Source organism: Homarus americanus, unplaced genomic scaffold (genome assembly GCF_018991925.1).
Source record: "Homarus americanus isolate GMGI-L3 unplaced genomic scaffold, GMGI_Hamer_2.0 scaffold32929, whole genome shotgun sequence".
Taxonomy (NCBI): domain Eukaryota; kingdom Metazoa; phylum Arthropoda; class Malacostraca; order Decapoda; family Nephropidae; genus Homarus; species Homarus americanus.
In genome coordinates, this window is record NW_024737097.1 from 4,409,055 (window position 1) to 4,431,845 (window position 22,791).

At 41.1% G+C, this 22,791-nt stretch overlaps 1 protein-coding gene across 3 annotated transcripts; it reads right to left on the reverse strand.

Annotated features, from left to right (window-relative positions):
* Positions 1-4,864: 4,864 nt before the first annotated feature.
* Positions 4,865-22,587, reverse strand: LOC121873178. Of its 3 annotated transcripts, none has more exons than XM_042376512.1 (5): positions 22,006-22,587; positions 8,805-8,965; positions 7,415-8,549; positions 6,703-6,869; positions 4,865-5,166 (listed from the first exon to the last, which is right to left on the reverse strand). In XM_042376512.1, the coding sequence occupies exons 2-5, from the start codon at positions 8,963-8,965 to the stop codon at positions 4,926-4,928; spliced, it is 1,704 nt and encodes a 567-aa protein (XP_042232446.1). In that variant the 5' UTR covers positions 22,006-22,587; the 3' UTR covers positions 4,865-4,925. The 3 variants fall into 3 exon arrangements, with proteins under 3 accessions (XP_042232446.1, XP_042232447.1, XP_042232445.1); XM_042376513.1 differs by lacking the exon at positions 22,006-22,587 and adding an exon at positions 13,447-14,126 and having other exon boundaries at positions 4,865-5,151; XM_042376511.1 differs by lacking the exon at positions 22,006-22,587 and adding an exon at positions 13,447-14,126.
* Positions 22,588-22,791: the final 204 nt, after the last annotated feature.

Sequence of the window (22,791 nt, forward strand, 5' to 3'; positions counted from 1 at the left end):
CATAATAATAATAATAATAACAACAATAATAATAATAATAATAATAATAATAATAATAATAATAATAATAATAATAATAATAATAATAATAATAATAATAATAATAATAATAATAATTTTATTACTTATAAAGTTATGGTTATTTACAGACATAAACCTGACGATGACAGCTCCACAGACAAAATATAGACCATGAGCGAATGGGTCATCAGTCGTCAAAACCATGTGCTTTACGTCCTGTTATCTACATGTTCTCACCGCGAACTGAAGACATCATAACGGTTTGTATTATTACCTCATGCCGGTGTGCTGTGTGGCCTCTTGGTAAGGAATTGAAATATTTAGATTTAAATTTTTGCATTATGTTTTACTCTTGATTATATTATTATTATCATTAGTAGTTGTAGTAGTAGAAGGGCGGCCAGCTCGGCGTGGGTGTGGTGGAGTGTCCTCCCTGATCTAAAGTGTTATTGGAGGGGACATATTCGGAGTGTGGGAGCGGGAATTTCACAGTGTGTCGGTGAATATCGGATGTCACCCTAAGCATTGTCACCGAAGGTTCTTCTCATCCCTTACGGCATTAATCGCAAATATTTCGTGTGTTTACCGGCGATCATCAAGCGAGTTGTGAGTGCTTGGCTGGTGCAGGTGCCAGGTGCCAGTGCCAGTGTCGATAGGCCTACTTTGGGGGGGGTAGCCTCGCAACTCTCGCCCCTATGGTCAGTGACAGAAGACCAGGTGTTCTATGCTTGGGGTCACCTCCCACAGGTAACGGTCACTTCATGTAGTGACCGCCGACCAAATGAGTATACATAACTAATCTTACATCAGTGAGACCATATAAATAGTGGTCATTTCTGCCAAGGATATATAAACAAGTGTTAGGTGTGACAATTCTTGCTCCCAGTGTATCACTCTGATGTGTGGAATGTCGCCCTCATGGGGGGGGGGCGGGGGGGGGGTGGCCAACACACCCCTACTACCCGGATACAGCAGTCCAGCTTGTCACCTCTGCGCCCTTTCCTCATAAGAACTAGTTTCTTCTTCTGTATGGGACCAAAGCAGATGTCGGAGGCGGACGTAACTGTAGCCCGAAGTTCGAAACACTATGCAGGGTAACAGACATTGTTGCGTCTGTGCTAGCCAGAACCAAAATTACACTAGCTGTGATTGTGCGAGAAACAACCGAGCATGTGTGGTTTGCAGAAAGGAAAACAACTGTGGGAACCCACATAACAGGGAGCCGACACAGGAGGCCACAATGGATATCGCCAAGACCCAACCACCCGATGATATCCTAAATGATAGCACTGAGTCTAATTAACCTGAAAATGTAGTACCAATAAACGAGGCTCCAATAGTAGCAGGTGTCTACGAGGTGAATGGCAGACAGCCACCACAGTGGAATGGCATGTCGATTAAAAATGCGGACATATGGGTTAAAGAAACTTACTCAGAAATTGTCAGGTGGTCGCCAGCTAACCTGTTTGAACCACCCAAGTGTGCGGCCACCAAAGAAATGATTCGGGAGATGACTCGCCTCATAACCGAGTACAATGAGGACTGCTTCCTTGCTCTTTAGCTCTTCAAATGCTGACAATAATACCCCATCTATACTGTCAGACGACACACACAAGGACTAAGCACAAAGAAAATGTGGCACAGATGAAGAGAAGATTGACAATGTGGCAGAATGGGCCCCTTGATGATCTCCTATGTGAAGCAAGAACACTGAAGGAGAGACTAAAATTTATAGGAGACAGAAAGCAAAACACTGATGACGTAGCAAGAAAGTTTGGAAACAAAATGAGCGTGGGAAAAGTGTCTTTGGCGGTAAGATCTCTCACAGAGGAATCTTCCGGTGGTGTTATGCCAATAAACAGAGAGACATTAAAACACCTGAAGGAAAAACATCCCACTGCAAGTGAAGAGGAAGACATTAGGTTCCAGGGTGACTATATCCTACCAAATGCTGTCCTGTTCGAGAAAATAACAGGAGGGATGGTGTGGAAAAAAACACTGAAAACCCACGGAGGGGCTGGCCCTTCAGGCCTGGATGCAAACGGTTGGAGAGTCATCCTCAGCACTAACAAGTTTGGCCCCGTAACAAGTGATCTCTGCACTGTCATTGCCGCCCTTGCAAGAAACCTAGAAAGCTCGTGCTGCCAACCCTCCATGCTCTGGCGGCCTGCCGCCTCATTCCCCTGCTTAAGAATTCAGGATGTAGGCCTATAAGGGTGGAGGAAGTGCTGAGGAAGATCATCGGAAAATACATAATGGAGGTGGTAAAGGATGATATCAGGGCAGCGTCAGGGAACCAACAAGTTTGTGCTGGCCACCAGGCAGGAGGGAAAGCTGCCATTCACGCCATGAGAACGATAATTGAGCAGCGTTATTGTGAGGCTGTTCTCCTGGTTGCCGCTTCCAACGCATTCAGCATATTTAACCGCAAAGCCATACTGCACAACATCAAGACCAAGTGTCCAAGCTTTGCAATGTATGTTTAAAACACCTATAGAATTCCATTAGACCTCTATATACTAAACAACAAAGCTCTAAGAGGTGATACCAGCACACAATCAACTGAGGGAACAACGCAGGGGGACCCTGTTGCAATGTCAATGTACGCAATAGGGCTATCAGTGCTCCAACACACAAAAAAATTTGAAACAACCGAGGTCAAGCAAGTTGCGTATGCTGACAGCCTTAAAGGAGCAGGAAAGTAGAGGACATCAAAAAGTGGTGGGACCTGATAACATCACGAGGTCCACAAATAGGGTACCACCCAAATGCCAGCAAGTCCCTCCTCATTGTGAAGCCAGAACATTATGAACGGGCAATGGAGGTGTTCGGTGGAAGTGAGGTCAAAATAACAAAGGACGGCCAAAGACATCTAGGTGCGGTAATCGGTACGAATGATTTCAAGACCGAATACGTAACGGGAAAGGTAAATAAGTGGGTGAAGGAAATCCAAGCTCTGTTGGCTATTGCTAAAACAGATCCACATGTGGCTTATGCAGCATTCACCCATGGAATTACCTGATGTGCACTATCCTGATATCAGATCCCTCCTCCACCCTCTGGAAGAAGCCACCAGCGTCATTTTTATTCCAAAATTAGTGAAACACTTTCATTTAACCCCAGCAGAAAGGTCAATCCTTGTACTACCACCGAGACTGGGAGGAATGGGAACGACCAATCCAGAGGCGCTTGCTACCACCGAACAACATAACTCTGTCAAGGTCACGGCAGCCCTCACTGAGCACATAATAGCTAAGAATGCAACAAGTGAGATGGATACCAACGAATTAAACAAGATTCGACGGTCCATTACGAGAGATCGACAGCACACCCAAAATGATAAACTGCAGCAACTGATGCTGCAATTGCAAGAGAACCTGAAAAAAGTAGCTATTGCGCAGGAGGTGGGCTCCTCGAACTGGCTAACAACGTTACCGATAAGGACAAAAGGTTTCAGCCTTAATAAACAAGAATTCACAGATGCCATTGCTCTAAGGTACGGTTGGCCAGTAGAAAGATTGTCCTCTCAGTGTGTGTGTGGCTCATCCTACGACATCGACCACGCCATGGTGTGTAAGAAAGGGGTCTTCGTATTCATGAGGCATGACGGAGTATTGATCTCCTAGCAAATTTACTGAAGGAAATCTGCCACGATATCACGGTGGAACCGCCCCTCCTTCCATTGGACAGTGAGAACCTCCATCACAGGACTTCTAACACATCTAACGAAGCTCGTGTGGACATCAGTGCTCGAGGATTCTGTACGCGGAGACAGCGAGCCTTCTTCCATGTCAGGATATTCGACCCCATGGCCGCATGTCACCATACCTTGTCTCTTGAGACTGCACACAATAGGAACGAGAACGACAAGATTAGGGCGTATTCCAAGGGAATTCAGAATGCAGATCAGAGCAGCTTCACTCTTCTGGTGTTCACAACCTTTGGTGGGATGCGACCAAGTACAAGATGCTTCTATGCAAGACTGGCGGAGGTGCTGTCTGAGCAGAAACTGAGCCATGAAGCCACGTTGCAGCCTGGTTAGATGTCTATTGTCCTTCTCTCTGCTTTGGTCTGCATTGCTTTGCCTCAGGGGAACGAGACCATCGGCTCCAAAGCCGACAACAGTTGCAGATATTGACTATGAGGCTACAGTCACTGAATGCCGCATAGATCTGCGGCTCAACTAACTCAACACAGCTAGGATAGCTACTTATGTATTAGGATATTTAATATTAAGGTAATAAAATGGTGGCGAAGGTATGGCTGTTGGGGGAGGCTGGAGGCCATTTAAAAAAAAAATATTATTATTATTATTCGTATTAGTAGTAGTAGTAGTAGTAGTACCAAAACATGATACACTAGAAATTAAGACCCGTCTGTTGTTAATGCCAACTAACTTGCATTGTGGCGAGAAAAAATATTGAATATTTAAAAAATAGAGAATTGCGATTTAATGTTCGGGTGAAAGAAAATTAAACTGATATATTTCACACAAATTAAACTAACAAATACTTACATAGTATAATTAATATTCGAACAATCTCTTTTATTGCTGAATCTGGGTAGCCCAATGCTTGTCTTTGCTGTCTCAAGACAAATTAGTTTTATTAGAGCGTAAGCGAGTTTTTTCTTCACAATTGCGGTTTGTTGTAGCCATTGGCAGATTTTCAACCGCCTCCTTGTTTATTGTTAATATTGTTATCATTCCTGGTTAACCTGCTCAGCCTGGAGTGTTTTGAGAGTTTGATCTGTGTGTTGTGTTCGTCTGTTTGCCTGTCTGTGAGATCTTGTCCAGATATGATGAGCAAAAATAGGAATGTAAATAAAACACTAATATTCACGATTCTATGATATAAATCTTTATTAAATCCTTCCCAAATCGTTATAAAGAGAATCCACTCTCTCTACTTAGGTTCAGCCGTGACTCTGGTCCTCTTCCTATGGACATACACACCGTCTTCTTCCTCCTCCCTGCTCGTGACACTCTGGGGGCAAGGGCACTCTGGAGTGTTTGGTAGGATAGAGCAAGAGGCATAGCAATTGGAGATTCCCCTCAGCCATTTGTTCTTGTTTATCTGATCAGCTGTTCGGGCCGCCTCTGTCACCCCGAGAGTCTGAGCGAGACTCGACCTATGGGAGCAGAGACTGTTAGGGAGAGACACAGTGGGGGGAAGGGAGACCTTAAGTAAACGGGATATATAGTGTGAGGGGAGACACTGTGTGAGGGAAAGACTGCCTGAGAGACACTGAGGAAGATGCTAGAGATAGATACAGTACAGCGTAAGTGAAGAGGTTTATTAATGAATGAGAGGTCGAGAGGGAAACAGATGGAAGTTTGTGGGAGAGAGAAAAGACAATAAACTCGATAAAGATAATATACGAAAGGTGAGAGAGAGAGAGAGAGAGAGAGAGAGAGAGAGAGAGAGAGAGAGAGAGAGAGAGAGAGAGAGAGAGAGAGACGGGGAGATGTTAGAAAGAGAAACAGACAGGCAGACAGACAGACAGACAGACAGACAGACAGGGCATATAACTGACAGTAGGTCCAGTACCTTAATTTCCATTTTCAAAGCATAGAAAATTTTAATACCAAAACACGAAATATTTTGCCTTGAGATTTTGTTTACTATATTTAATAGATAATTCGTAAAATTCCAATTGAAGTTCGAGAATTAAAATGTTTTAATTCTTATGATCAAGTTTACTGAATTCTTTTATCGAGTTCATATTCAGTTCTGCAACAAAAATATTTCGACCTCCCAAAAACAGCCTTCAATATTTAGCTCTTTTTTTCATATTCTCGTTCTAACTCAGGTTTTTATAATATTTTAGTATTGTGATATTTATTAATTGTTCAGGTTTATTGGCTTCCTAAAAATATAGGATTGAGAATTTAGTTTTTTATCATTCTCAAATATGTTCATAATCTCATCACAGTTACTAATGAGCATGTTGATCCACATTTTGGGGCGTATAGTCAAGCACTACATGACACTTTTGACACTGAATGACAAGACATGTACGACTTCAAGATTATCTCCTGAATCATACTTCACTAATAACTATTGTATTTGTGTAATTACAAGAAGCTGACAGTGATGTATTGGTGTTCGTCATGCACTCATTATCACATGAATATTAATACACGCTGAGATAGCAATATACTGTATACTGTTATCAAATGAATCAACCACCTGAATATGGAGATGTGGTGCCACCCTCCTCCACCCTGAAGGCTTCCTGCATCCACTCCCTGATGTGTGTGTGTGAGAGAGGGGGAAAGAGAGATAAAGGAAGGGATGATAAAAGGTATGAATAGAAAAGAGATAGAGATAAAAATTTTGAGGTGAAAAGAGAGATAGAGAGTGTACTAGAGGTGAGAGAGAGAGAGAGAGAGAGAGAGAGAGAGAGAGAGAGAGAGAGAGAGAGCGAGAGAGAGAGAGAGAGAGAGAGAGAGAGTATCATACTTTCTCATATCTGTAGTTAAGGGGAATAAATTAACTTAGGTATCTTTAAAAATCCTTCTGTCTCGTATCTTCAGTAAAACACTACTTCTCACATAAAAAAAAACATAAACATCAGTGTGGTACCATAAGTGAGGAGAATGTAAACTAAAGGGGGAAAAAGTCACCACATAACTCTAGCTGAATCTGGACCTTACAGGAGATTTAGGATGGGACTTACACACTCAGCTGCATGAAGGACATCTCAGGACCCAGGAGGTAGGGGAGGTTATGGAGTTGCTGGCATAGGAACCTTCTCACACATATCCCAGACTCAGGTCCCCTTTTGTAGGATCTCCACAGGTTGTTGAAGGCGAGGGAGAGGGACTGTGTCGGGTCGTCGGGGTCCTGCAGGGGTGAGAGAGGAGATGGATGGTTAGCTTCTTGTTTACGGTGTTAAAGGAGAGAACTGTTTTTGTAATGCTAATAGAAATAACAGGAATAAGTGGTTACTGGCTGCTAAGGACATCAAAGTAGACGGAGATTGGTCGAGTGGTCTGAGCCCAGAACAAAGAAATGAGATTTGCAATTTCAAATGAATTAAGGTCAGAGGTCAACGTTTACGGCCAAAAGCCAGAATGGTCACGCAATGAGTTCCTTTAAAATATTCCTGCCATTAATTGACCTAGTTTTCTTATAATAATACCCATATTAAAATCCAATTAGAAAACGATATAATTTAGCTGAAAAAAAACCAATCTAGTCATAAAAACTATATACTGTAGTTTCGGAAAATTTTTAATAAATATTGTTGGATTTCTTGGGACATTTAAAGAGACAAGTATAGGCAGAAACATCGATCATTATCACCTAATGGAAAATTAAGTCATTTTGTACTGTATAGTCAAGACAGGTGTTCACCTCCCATATGTTCACCTCCCAGCTTTACTCACTTGGTTAAGGGCGTCATACGAGTAGAAGTTGTGGGCGTCCTCTACTAAAGCTAAAAGGTCGGGCAGGTCTGAAAGATCGAGGGAGTGAGGGAACTCAGATAAGCTGCGCTTGCTGGTCTTGCTGGATACGACGAGGTAGGTGAGGTAGGAGCAGAGGGTGAGGAAGGTGAGACCAGCCAGGATAACGAAGGGGTCGACCTTGGGCATATATTGCATGTATCCACCATACCCACCATACCCTCCAGAATGGTATCCTCCGCCATATCCACTGGGACTACCACTACCACCATAACCGTCAGAATGCCCGTACCCACCATCAGAGTACCCGTATCCACCATCAGGATACCCGTATCCACCATCAGAGTACCCGTATCCTCCGTGCGAGTCCCTCCTGAATCCTATGTTAGAACTAAATTGATCGCTTATATCCCTGGCTTGTTTAGATTTTGCCGTCCAGGTTTTGACTGGATGTTCTTCCTCCTCTAACATCGAGGACAGACCAAGCAGCTCAAAGATTAGGTATATCTCCTCATTTTTAAACCCAGAAGACTTCATCATCTCAAAAACAAAGTCGACCTCGTGAACGAAAGTTATCGCTTGTTGGTGAAATAAGTGTCCCACTTTGATCAGTAGGAGAGGAAAGAGTTCTTCCTTTATCGCCCTCATGTCTGGAAGCTGGATCGTCCGTAACAAGGGGTTCCTGAAGAGAAACTGCATAAAACGGTCATAGAGCTGTTTAAAGTGTTCATGAAGTTCAGGATCCAAGGAGTTATAGAAGATTTCGGCCATGACGAAGTAATCCTCGACCTTCAAAATCTGGTCGAGCACCGAAATAGGTACGTGACCCGGTTCAGTGCCCGCCTCATTGATCTTCGTCAGGATCGACTTCATGTTGGTGAAGATGCCTTTCAGTCGAGTCCAGTTAGCCAGAGAGTCGTGTGCGGGAGGTGTAGAGACTGAAGACCTGCTGGTAACCACCTCGTTGAAGGACAAATCCAGGTCACCAATGGAGGAGGAACTATATAAAAGATCAGCGTTCATAATCTGAGGTGTGTCTCTACCCCCGAGAGGTCCTCCTGTTCCTTTTATCTTGCTCGGCAGTCCAACTCGAGGCTCGTATGTATCTTGTAACACCCTGTCAATAATAATGATAAGAAGAGAAAGTATAATAATATATTTTAACAGATTTACTACAGTTGCATCCATGTAATACAAAAACACAAGTATAACAATTACTCGTCTTTCAGACACTCAGACAACCAGAGAAATGTATAATATTTTTTTTTCCAATTGTTTATGGTTAATATATTTGCTGAGCTAAAATATGCTCATGAAAACTTTAGCTGTAAAAAAATGCAAGTATACATTATAACATCGACAACACACTCACGTGATCTCATCTTCAGGAGCGATGGGGTAAAACTCTGAGGCAGCCAGACCACCACCCGCTACCACTACTACTACTACCACCTCCAGCATCGCCTTCTGCATCAACATCATCAGAAACATCCCTCCTGCCGCCTGATCAGATAATCCATGAGACCTTCTCATCTGTGTGGCGACGACATTGGCAAGAATTAATTATATATGTGGTAATTAAACCACATAACCTTCTTTCATCATAACTCAGTGTTGTATAAAATGAATAACAAGGGATTATATAATTACTTATGATTATTTAACTGATTTTAAGATTATACATCATCATCATCATCATCATCATCATCATCATCAGCCAGTAAGGGTCTTTGAATACCATTTTGTGTTCATGATATTTCAATAGTGTCTAGTAACTGAACGTGTGAGGAATTAATGATATCTTCCTACACAATGACGTTGTTATTACTCTCTAATCTATGTACTATATTCATTTGACCAATAATTTACAACTATTAGGTTATGTCCCACGTGCGAGCGTCTTGCGGCATCGAGCAACCACACGAGTAAATGGTGTCCACTACACCTTGGTGTAGTGGACATGCATGTATTTTCTTTGATGTGTCCCACATACACATGTGAAGCGTTCGTGAGCAACCAACGCGCTACCTGGAAGCAGTGATAAAATATTTTGATCGTCGCTACCTCAGTCTCGCGAGTCCTCGCATTCTACACCAAAACTAAAGAAATTTATAAATTAATTTCCCACTGTTAACAGCTTGATCTTGAAAAGAAATAGATCCTTGTTGAATACATAAATAGCTGCAAAATGTTTCTCTCACTTTCCTTGCAGAAAGATGTGAAGCATTGTTTATTCAAGAGGGTGCTGTGTTATTCTCAACTGTACAATCTTGAATTGCGTATCACTTTGCATCCAGACCCCTCTGTGTCAATGATAATATTATGGAAAAGTGTAGCACACTTTACAATGTCAACAGCAGTATCTACCTTTGTTTCAATAACTCTATTTAAAATTCTCCATTTACTTGTAAAAATTCCAAATGCACACTCTACAGCACGCCTGGCACGTGACAATCTGCAATTATTTTTCTTCTTTGTTCAGAACATTCCTAGGATATGGTTTCAACAAATATACACAGAGTGGGTAGGCCTCATCCTCAAATAGAATACATTCTGGTGTACTCGTGAAACTTCGTTTGATCTTGGCGAAGTTCCTTGTAGATTGTTTTTGTTTAACAAATTTATTGGCAGAGATTGTAGTACAGTTTGCCTATTCTGAATAATTCAGTCAGGTCTTGACACTGAGGGTGGTATCACTTCTCACTGTCACGCAGGACAGAGGTTCACACACAAAGAAATACATCATTTTCATTAAAAACTATAAATGTATATAGGTCGGGTTCATATGGGTAATGTCACTGTTCACTGCCATGCAGGACAGAGGTTCGTACACAAAGAGTTGCATCATATTCATTGACAGTACATATACATATATGTAAACACACACACACACACATATACATCCATATACGTATATACATACACATATACACGTACATGCACATATACATGCACACACGCACACATACATACATATACGTCGGTCAGATTCATGTGGGTAATGTCACTTTCCACTGCCATACAGGACAGAGGTTCGTACACAAAGAATGCATCATATTCATTGACACTATATATAGGTCAGATTCATGTGGGTAATGCCACTGTTCACTGCCACGCAGGACAGAGGTTCGTACACAAAGAAGGAAATACATCACATTCACCAGCAGCATATATAGGTCAGTGGATCACATACATTGGAGTCATATTCTAATTGAAGACTAATCAGTGTGGGCTAGCAAATTTGGGATAAACAGCAAGAATGTCCTCAAGCACACCTGATTCAATGAAGTAATTACATAGTTCAAGATACAATAAGTCAGGTGGCCTGAAGTCTTTGACAGTGTCACATTCAATAATATAGTGTTCAAGTGTATGCTTTAAAGGTTTATCACAAAGTTTACATGCTGAGTGTTCCGGTATGGGATGTAGTCGTGGCCAGAATTAGGTTAGGATACAGACACATCTGGCAAGTTAGTAACGCTGTACCCATTCCTTGTAGAGATAGTGATGATTTTTCCTGGGTACCTCTGCAGGTACCACACGTTGAAAAGCATTTTTTTCTAAAAGTACCAGCAAACGTCTGCGCTGCATAGACGGCATGTTTACGCTGACAGACACTGGCAGGTGGGACCCAGGTTGCTTTGGAAAGTAGGTCGCACGTCTACGCCATGATCACTCGATGCCGCAGGACGTTCGTACATGGGACATAGCCTTAGGTAATATTTTACCTGTTTAGTTTAATATTATAGCCTTTTTTAACATTTTGTCTTACAGAATTAAAAATGGTAGTTTGATTTCATAAACTGATTTATAGTATTATTGTACAGTCCCAAAAAGTATCGCTAGCCATGGGGGTCGATGTGATTCGTGTAATAAACGTTTTTATTTTACCTTTTTATTTCTTCTTCTTAGTTCTTATTACTATATTTTCTGTCTTCTCTTTATACTCGTGAGATAGAGGGGAGGTGAGGTGGGAGGATTTAGGAAGAGGAAGAGGGTGGCTATGGAATGTGAGAGGGAGAGGTGCAGGTAGTCACTCCGTATGGTCAACCTTCCACCACACTGAGGGAAAGTAGGGAGGGAAGGATGAGGGGAGACTGAGGAGGAGGGAATAACTGGGAATAGGAATAACATGTGATAACTGAGATACTAGAGGACACTGGCAATGGTTATTACTAATGGGTCAGTGTATCACTGCATAACACCAAGACACTTAGGAGGATATACTCTACTCCATACACAAGGGAAATGAGAACTAATCATATGATTCTTCGCTTATTAACAGCGTTACTCAGAATGGACAGTTGCACTTTAAAAACAATAAACCTATTCTCCTAGCTAGTTAAACAGGGGTCACATAAATCGCAATACATTTCGTGAAATGGATACAACATTAAGGGTACACTAAGATATATTAATACCATGCTTCACTACCTCTAACCAGATTCTGTGTTTGAAAACCGAGTGTCCCCTTGCTGGGGCACGAACTCAGCTTCCAGCCAATCATCACAGTTAGGCCTATGATGTCACACTCACAGGTCACTGTGATTGGCTAATTCCTCAGGCACTCCTGGTTTTGACGGGGACGCTGTCGTGTAGTGTGTTATGGCGGATAATCTTTGTCTAAGCAGAATTTATGTATTTCCTCTAAAACATGACACAATTTACTCCAAAAAACATGGCATTGTTACATTTGAGGCTTTGCGAGCATTGTTACTCGACCTGTTTCTGAATGGTTGGTAGTTCAACATCCGCAACCTTAGAGCGTGGATGAGTACTGTACAGTATATGTTTTCCAACAATGTGAATCCTCCGAGGCTTCAGATCATATATTACATGACTCGGAGTGGATGCTGTAAATTGACACCAACGCCATGCCAGTCATCAATGGGATCTAACCTCGAATGGAGCGAGGATATTATCGGGGGGACATAGCAAGATGTGCAAGGTGCTATCATTCCCCTTCACAACGAGGGTATACGTAACGCTGAGACAGTACGGCGAGAACCCCAAGTGTCATGATGGTTTAGGCACCATGAAACAACTGGTGACACACTGAAACTTGCAACCACAAGCGTTTCACTATATGTGGATGGGGGGTTCTGTCCCCGCAAGTCCCTTGATTTGAAACCTTATTCGGTGCTAAACCAATGCAATTTACATATCAGTATCATGGCAGATCCCATGTAGACCGATATAGTGTATATTGCTGTAGCTGTTCATTCTGATATCAAATACTGTTTACTTAATCACTTTTTATAAATCAGACATATCGTGAACAACGTAAGTAGGCATAATGTGAAACTCACTATGAATGAAACTCCGTTAATACAATGACGTCATGGCGAAATGTCCGTTTTGAGGTCTGTCTCAGTCTCAGTTATGATGTTCTGAAATACAGCATTTCCATTTAATGTACAGTATATTTCAGTGTTTTTGTAATCATCAGTCAGTGGCTTGTTTATATACTGTATGCCTTGTTTTTACCCTACACGATACATATATTAATATCATTAATATAAGTTAATGGATTTCTTGTTATAATGAAGTATTTAGTATGCCATACAAGAAGACCCCTCCACTTATTCTATCCCATCTCTAGCAGTTGCTGATATAGCGAGCAGGCATACCAATTAAAATGATGATGCACTGGGGATCATATCGAAGCATTTTGTCTAGCGTTTCAAATTGTAGCGACGGAAAATCTAACGACGCTTTTATGGGGACTGTACAGTACATTCTTTTATGGTAGGAATTATAACAAGTGTCTAATTAACATACCTAACAACAGTGACAACAGTGACAACAGGTAAATAATAATAATAACAATAATAATAATAATAATAATAATAATAATAATAATAATAATAATAATAATAATAATAATAATAATAATAATAATAATAATAATAATAATAATAATAATAATAATAATAACGACGTTTTCTCCGTATTTCGTTTACAAAGATGTACAGAATGTCTTGCCTGAGACTCTCTCTCTCTCTCTCTCTTACCTTTGTATATAACCGGACTTGGCAGACTTTTTTCAATGTTTCCCTCACTATAGCAAGTGCAGCAGAAGGAGGAAGACTTCAGCGTTAGCGAACACCTCCAGAAAGACACAGATGGTAACCCTCTCGACGAAGGCGTAAAGGGATACCCAGGTGTCCGTTAGCACGTCCAGTGGAGGAACAATAATAACACGTCCTTTGATGAATACTTTTTCCTCAGCAGAGACAGGAGACGGAGGAGGGTGAGGGGGGAGAAGACACAGGTGTTCGTCTTAAGGCAACAACTAACTCAACTCTCTTGGTGCTCAGTTCTTCCTTAACTACAACAGGTATCAGAGAACAGGCATCAGGCGTATTTTATCACATCTCCTAATACACACATACACATGTCGTCTCCCACTGCAGCAGAAGGGGCAGAAAAAGCACCAAGAACACGTACCAACAAACGATGCAAAAGCTAACTCTCCTGATGTTCAGTTTTTTCCTTTACTAAAGCGGGAATAGCAGTAAATGATGGACTAAAGACCACTCTTCACATCCATCAATACACATCACCTCTTCTTCCCTTACTACGGCAGAAAGCACAGACGATGCACCGGGCTCTCGTGGGGACGTCCAAACCAGTCACAAAACTCTTGGAGGAGGAGGAACAGCGGGAGGAGAACCATGCGTTCGCCATCACTTCCAAACCAACACAGTTAAACACACGCCTCCTGATGAACCTCTTACCTGTATTCCTGTGTTTACATTCACTGGCCACTGCTTACCCAGTCAATAATGAGTCGCAGGTGAAATTCAAGTTGCGCCCACCAGATGTATTCACGCAAATTCGGTGTCTTAACCATAGTTCTATAGGTTAATGTTGATGTACAATATCTTTAGTTATATGTGTACTTTCGGTGTTGGGTGTTTAAGAACAGATGTTAATACCCTTTAATATGGTTCAGTTGTTTTGTGGGATATTTTTGTTTACTGAGCCAATATTTTCTCCAGATACAAGACGCTTCCTATCTTATCTCTTCTCTTTTCTTTATTATCTTTTTTTTTTCTTTTCTATGTTCTTTTTCGTCTTCTCTTCGTTACTTCTATTATCCCTTCGGTCATACAGTTCATTTACTTCTTCAACTTTTATCTTTAAGTCTTGTTCATCTTTACTATAATAATAATAATAATAATAATAATAATAATAATAATAATAATAATAATAATAATAATAATAATAATAATAATAATAATAATAATAATAATAATAATAATAATAATAATAATAATAATACAAATAATAATAATAATAATAATAATAATAATAATAATAATAATAATAATAATAATAATAATAATAATAATAACAATAATAATAAATACTTCTTCGATTAAATACTAGTAGAGTCAGGGAAAGGTGTATCTATACCCTGTGTCGTATCCCCAGTCAAGATGTGGCAGTGTCGCAGTGCAGAAGTAAAGATGGGGAGAAAAGAGATTAGAGGTGGAGGGAAGGGAGTTATAGTTCGGAAATTGAAGAAATTTATGAGGAGGAGGAAGGAGGCGGGTTGACCGCCGCGCTACTGGTTGGCTAAGCTAACAGTGTGTTAGGTGCACATGGATCGCGCTTTAAGTCATCCCTTGCAGTCGTATATGGATGTGAATTCACGCATGATCTATATACATTTCCCTGACTGTACCAAATACCACCATTACTACCCCTAACTGTACCAAATACCACCATTACTACCCCTAGCTGTACCAAATAACACCATTACTACCCCTAACTGTACCAAATACCACCATTAATATCCCTAACTGTACCAAATACCACCATTACTACCCCTAACTGTACCAAATACCACCATGACTACCCCTAACTGTACCAAATACCACCATTACTACCCCTAACTGTACCAAATACCACAATTAATCTCCCTAACTGTACCAAATACCACCATTACTACCTTTGACTGTAGCAAATACCACCATTACTACCCCTAACTGTACCAAATACCACCATTAATATCCCTAATTGTACCAAATACCACCATTACTACCTTTGACTGTACCACATACCACCATTACTACCCCTGACTACCAAATACCACCATTACTACCTTTGACTGCACCAAATACCACCATTATTACCCCTGACTGTACCAAATACCACCATTACTGCATTTGACTGTACCAAATACCACCATTATTACCCCTGACTGTACCAAATACCACCATTACTACCCTTGACTGTACCAAATACCACCATTATTACCCCTGACTGTACCAAATACCACCATTATTACCCTGATTGTACCAAATACCACCATTATTATACCTGAATGTACCAAATACCACCATTACTACCCTTGACTGTACCAATACCACCATTATTACCCTTGACAGTACTGTACCAAATACCACCATTACTACCCCTGACTGTACCAAATACCATCATTATTACCATTGACTGTGCCAAATGCCACCATTATTACCCCTGACTTTACCAAATCCCACTATTACTACCATTGACTGTACCAAATACCACCATTACTACCCCTGACTCTACCAAATACCACCATTATTACCCCTAACTGTACCAAATACCACAATTACTACCCCTGACTCTACCAAATACCACCATTATTACTCCTGACTGTACCAAATACTACCATTACTACCCCTGACTGTGCCAAATACACCATTACTACCACCAAATTACTCCAACAGACTGTACCAAATAACACCAATACTACCCTTGACTGTACCAAATACCACCATTACTACCCCTTGACTGTACCAAATACCATCATTACTACCCCAGACTGTACCAAATACCACCATTACTACCCCTGACTTTACCAAATACCATCATTATTACCCCTGACTGTACCAAATACAACCATCATAACCCCTGACTGTACCAAATACCACCATTACTACCCCTGACAGTACCAAATACCACACTTACTACAACTGACTGAACCAAATACCACCATTACTACCCCTGACTGTACCAAATACCATCACTACTACCTCTGAATGTACCAAATATCACCATTACAACCCCTGAGTGTACCAAATACTACCATTACTACCTTTGATTGTACCAAATACCATCATTACTACCCCTGACTGTACCAAATACCACCGTCATTGCCCTGACTGTACTAAATCACATACAGCACCTCTTGTTTAAACCTATAGAAGCGAGACTCCAGTGTACTGAGGAACAGCTGACCACACAGTCCCTCAGGTGGGGTGGAGTTTGTTTAGTAATTTAATTCTCTCTCTCTCCCTCTCCCTCTCTCTCTCTCTCTCTCTCTCTCTCTCTCTCTCTCTCTCTCTCTTATTCGCTTCCATCGATGATAATAGTACAAATTATTGTTCCTCCACTTTATGTTCGAAATGAGGCAAACAGAGTATTGGGTTTTATATCTAGAAGTGTAAGTAACAAGAGTGCAGAGGTCTTATTGCAACTATATCTTGCGCTAGTTAGGCCGCACCTCGATTATGCGGTTCAGTTCTGGTGCCCCTATTATAGAATGGATATAAATTCACTAGAGTCGGTGCAGCGAAGAATGACGAAAATGATTCCGGGACTTAGAAACCTTCCATATCAGGATAGGTTAAAGAAACTTAACTTGCATTCCCTAGAAAGACGAAGAGTGCGGGGAGATATGATAGAAGTATTTAAGTGGGTGAAAGGAATCAATAAAGGGGATATAGATAAAGTTCTTATAATATCCGAGCAGGATAGGACTCGAACAACATTCAAGTTGGATAAGTTTAGGTTTAGGAGGGAGATAGGAAGAAACTGGTTCACAAATAGGGTGGTGGACGAGTGGAACAAGCTTAGCAACTTTGTAGTAAGTGCGGGAACTCTGGAAAGTTTCAAAAGGAGGCTAGATAGATTCATGGATGATAGAGAGTGGAAGTAACTCTCGACAGGAGCTGCCATGCACAGGCCAACCGGCCTATTGCAGATTCCTTATTTTCTTATGTTCTTATGTTCTTAAGTCATGAAAAAACCCGTTACGTTTCCCTATTTCTTGCCCCGCCCTCTGTCATACCACCCCACCCCTTCCCTTCTCTGAGGCGAAGGATTGGCGATGAGTGGTATTGGACATACGCGGAGATTTAAATCATTGTTAATAATGATACATTTGAATATTTGTGTGTCTGTATTTAATGTTTTTTCCTTTCACCTAAACTTTCCTAAAGGCTGTCGTTACCCCCGTTGAATGCGAAATTACCCCCAGTGGGGTAATTTACCCTATTTGGGCTAAGTGTGACAGACATCCACAGAGAAACGGTGGGCACCGCGGGCAAGACGTGTGTTTCGAGCCCACTGCCTTACCAGCGGTACACAGGATGCCAGTTATTATTTAACTATGAAAGATTTGGCTGTAAATCATTAATCCACTACCAAAGATCCTATGTAGATTACTGTTGGCACACACAAATGAGTAATGGGCACTTCTTGGATACTTGGCGGAATAGCTTGTTATACCTTGGTCCAAGTCATACCAAGATATTTTGTATGTGAATTAGAGTGCCTTGAAAGGTATATTTTTCATTTCATGTTTGGCACACATGCCAAGGGCCTTCCTTCAGATTGTTTCTATGAAACTACAATAACTACTATCTTCAGTTTGCAGAAAAAGCTGTATATAAGCTACCTTTGAAACACTTCACATAAAAACTACTAAGAAATAAAGGGACAATGAACTAAAATGAAGTTTAACAACATAGTGCTGTTATTGTTTTGATGATTCACTAGTGACCCACTGGGATATATCATCATTTATATTAAATAATGGGTGAAATTTTACTTTAACTACCATAAGTATTTGGATGCTTAAATTCGAGATAGGCTCTGTTGGGTAAATTTTAAGTTTTGGTCATCCCTGTACTTAGACATGCAGAGATTGTTTTTCTGATGGTTTGCGATGTGTTATGAACGATTTAGACCTTCATCTCTATCGGAAATCACTAGTTTTGAGTTACTCCCCCCCAATCTTATAACTCAACATACCCTAACCAGACCTAACCTAACATATGATCTGTATTTTCTTATGCGATAGAAACAAATTTTGCAACAGATATCCTGTAGAGATAATTTGTCTTACAGTTTAAAGTACTTAATCCCATAGTTAGAATCTTAAGGTTCCCCAGATGACCAAAACCAAAATAATACCAATATTGTTTGGAATGTTTGAACTATGAAATTTGTAGTAGGGGCAGCTAATATCTATTAAATTAGTTAATGTGCTCAGTAATATTTATATATCAAATATAGCATTGCTGTGTTGCACAGTAAAGCACAATTAATTATCTAATAATATTTATTTACAGAGCCGATTAGCCGAGAAGGTTGGACAACTACTTCCAGGGTTCATCAAGGCAGACGAAAGAAATTTACCAAAAGTAGATGTGATTATGATAGTAGAGTATTATCAAGAACTCCGCCATCCAGCTATGAAGCGCGTTAAATTACATCTGTCATCTGATCATCTCAAGCCCATCCTCTAGGCCATGGTCGTCCCCAGTCCTTCCACAACATTAAATATGGACATCAGTGACGAAACCTTATATTTTTCAGACATGAAATAGAAAACAGTGATAAAAACTTCCATGTTGGAGTTATCTGTCTTTTGCATCATTTTGGTACCCAGCAAGTAAATACACACGATGGTACTTGAGCAGTAATTTATTTTAACATGAAAATAAGGTATGCCTCTGTATATCAACATTGCATATGGCCACAAGTCCTGTATTTCTGCTGGTAACAACACATACGCCACAGCTGGCTGCCTCGAGGCTCCTGCTCTGCGGCTCGCACTAGTGAGTGACAGAGAGGGCTTGGGGTAGAAGTGGTACCGCTATTGCCTCGCAAGCAAGATGTTACGGGTTCGATTCCCGGGCAAGCGGAAGTTGTTTGGAGACTCTTCCTAGCCCCCTTGGTCCCTGTTCATCTAGCAGTAAAGTAGGTACCTGTTGTAAATCGAAAGGTTGCGAATTCGTATTCAGGGAAAGTTGTTGGAGCTTCTAAACTTGGAACTAACACAATCCGGAGGAGTGGTGACCCGAGGATCACACACCCAACACAGACAAAACCAAATACGTGCGCTATGCGCTAACCAAATAAACGCAGTCGTGTAAAGCCACGGCACTATCTCTCCCACTACAATTCCCTTCCTAACCTCCTGCTCCTTCCTCTGTCATCTTCCCCGCTCTGACTTTCGCTACCAACAACTTTTGGAGCTTCTAAACTTGGAAAGTCAGTGACGATACAACCAACCACAGAGCTTTTCACAGTCACGTGACTTTTTAGCAACTTATTATTTAAGCGTTTTCTTTACCCATTGACCTGCTATCTTACGGAAAAATTCCGACCGTCAACTCGTCCATTATTAGATGTTGTACTGTACAGAGACGCACCATACTTACATTTGTGTATCTTTTCGAAAGCGATGGTATATAAATTCCGGATGAGTATCTTTTCTTCTGCGTATAACACAGGGATGCCCTCCACCAACCATGGTTGTCTTCAACTCATAACACAGGGATGCCCTCCGCCAACCATGGTTGTCTTCAACTCATAACACAGGGATGCCCTCCACCAACCATGGTTGTCTTCAACTCATAACACAGGGATGCCCTCCGCCAACCATGGTTGTCTTCAACTCATAACACAGGGATGCCCTCCACCAACCATGGTTGTCTTCAACTCATAACACAGGGATGCCCTCCGCCAACCATGGTTGTCTTCAACTCATAACACAGGGATGCCCTCCGCCAACCATGGTTGTCTTCAACTCATAACACAGGGATGCCCTCCGCCAACCATGGTTGTCTTCAACTCATAACACAGGGATGCCCTCCACCAACCATGGTTGTCTTCAACTCATAACACAGGGATGCCCTCCGCCAACCATGGTTGTCTTCAACTCATAACACAGGGATGCCCTCCACCAACCATGGTTGTCTTCAACTCATAACACAGGGATGCCCTCCACCAACCATGGTTGTCTTCAACTCATAACACAGGGATGCCCTCCGCCAACCATGGTTGTCTTCAACTCATAACACAGGGATGCCCTCCGCCAACCATGGTTGTCTTCAACTCATAACACAGGGATGCCCTCCACCAACCATGGTTGTCTTCAACTCATAACACAGGGATGCCCTCCGCCAACCATGGTTGTCTTCAACTCATAACACAGGGATGCCCTCCGCCAACCATGGTTGTCTTCAACTCATAACACAGGGATGCCCTCCACCAACCATGGTTGTCTTCAACTCATAACACAGGGATGCCCTCCGCCAACCATGGTTGTCTTCAACTCATAACACAGGGATGCCCTCCGCCAACCATGGTTGTCTTCAACTCATAACACAGGGATGCCCTCCGCCAACCATGGTTGTCTTCAACTCATAACACAGGGATGCCCTCCGCCAACCATGGTTGTCTTCAACTCATAACACAGGGATGCCCTCCACCAACCATGGTTGTCTTCAACTCATAACACAGGGATGCCCTCCGCCAACCATGGTTGTCTTCAACTCATAACACAGGGATGCCCTCCGCCAACCATGGTTGTCTTCAACTCATAACACAGGGATGCCCTCCGCCAACCATGGTTGTCTTCAACTCATAACACAGGGATGCCCTCCACCAACCATGGTTGTCTTCAACTCATAACACAGGGATGCCCTCCACCAACCATGGTTGTCTTCAACTAACATCATTCGGGTAGCAATCAGCTGATTCACAGATGTACAGTAAACATGCAGCTTTGATGCAGTTCCACACTAGCGCCCTCATGAAGCGGACGAAGGAACTTGAGGGTAATCAGTACGCCTTTTCTACACCTTATTTCGGACCTTTACTGTCTTTCTTTAGATGGTCTTTGCTATTAGTGCTTGACCTGTGACTTGGCATGTCCCCTCTGGGATGTAATAAATTAATTAAATAAATAACACAGCGTGACTCAACCAATTACGAACTTCATTTGATTTAGATAAGTTACAAACTTGGAGTAAACAAAGTATAAATCTCATGGAATGGAACCATATGATCCAAAATAAACATAAATCTTGATACAAAACCTTCATTATTTTAGAAAACTTTGAATTGAAACGTGAATATGCAGTCTTTGTCACAAACATTATTGGAACTGCATTCTCAGGATCTTGGTACACTGATACAGTACGAGTATACTCATCATCTCATCAATCGAAATTTTCCAAAACATTTCCAAAATTCGTAAATATGTAGTATAACTTCAAAAAACAGATAATGTTGTTGATGTTCCATACTAAATTAACATTACGTGTAAGTGATATATGACCGCCTGAGCGATTATGGGATAATAAGACCAGTCACGTTGAACTCGAATAATATAATTCGGTCAAACCTGTTGAACACAATTCATTCTTAGTATTTCAAATAATAAATCATACGTAGGTAATCATAGATAAATGTCTAATTGCCATATTTCCATGTTGTCACAACGATAAACAATACAAAGTACACAGCCTACCTGAGTATACTTAAGTACAAGTTTAACTTACGTGTTGAAGGTCTCAAACTGAATAGGTTTGGTGTTCACCCTCTGATGGTATCAGCTAGAGTGTTGGAGCCGCTCGTAGCAGACCTGCCTGGGCCGACACATGTTTCTGCGTCAGGTGTTTTATATACAAACAAGTCCCTCCCTACTGCCACACAACATCATACTACGTCTTGTCTCTGTAACTTCACTAACTAAATACTCTATATACGGTCAGGCACGCCCACTAAACATGACATGACTTACAACTTAACATAATATTTGTTTAAGGGTTATCCTCCTTATTACTGCTTGCGGTAACATAAGTTAGTTATTAAAAATAGTGTACCTGTAAAGTCCGTTTAAGAGATCCAAATACATTAATCTATCCATCTATATGTCAATAAGAAATAGGATAATGCAGGCACAAAATAGATCTATCTATCTTTTTATCAATTTGTTCATTTATCGATACTTCTCTTTTCCTATCTCACTGAGAGAGGTAAATCAACTAATTCCTGATATAAGCAAAATAAAACATCCTGAGGAAAGAAATACGGGATAGGACTATAGAATTCAATATGACGAAAAGTGGCAGATTATACTAAAAGAAAACAAATATCATAATAAATGTACAAGAATATATGAGGAGAAAACAATCAGATTTTCACTTATCTTTTTGTAAGACAAAATCGGCAGAGGGCTACTGACGCCACTACATATTCGTATACTCTTAAACATTCGTGCATATACTGTACAGCATACACATACAGTATATAATTATTTTAATACACAGTATAAGGATAATTAA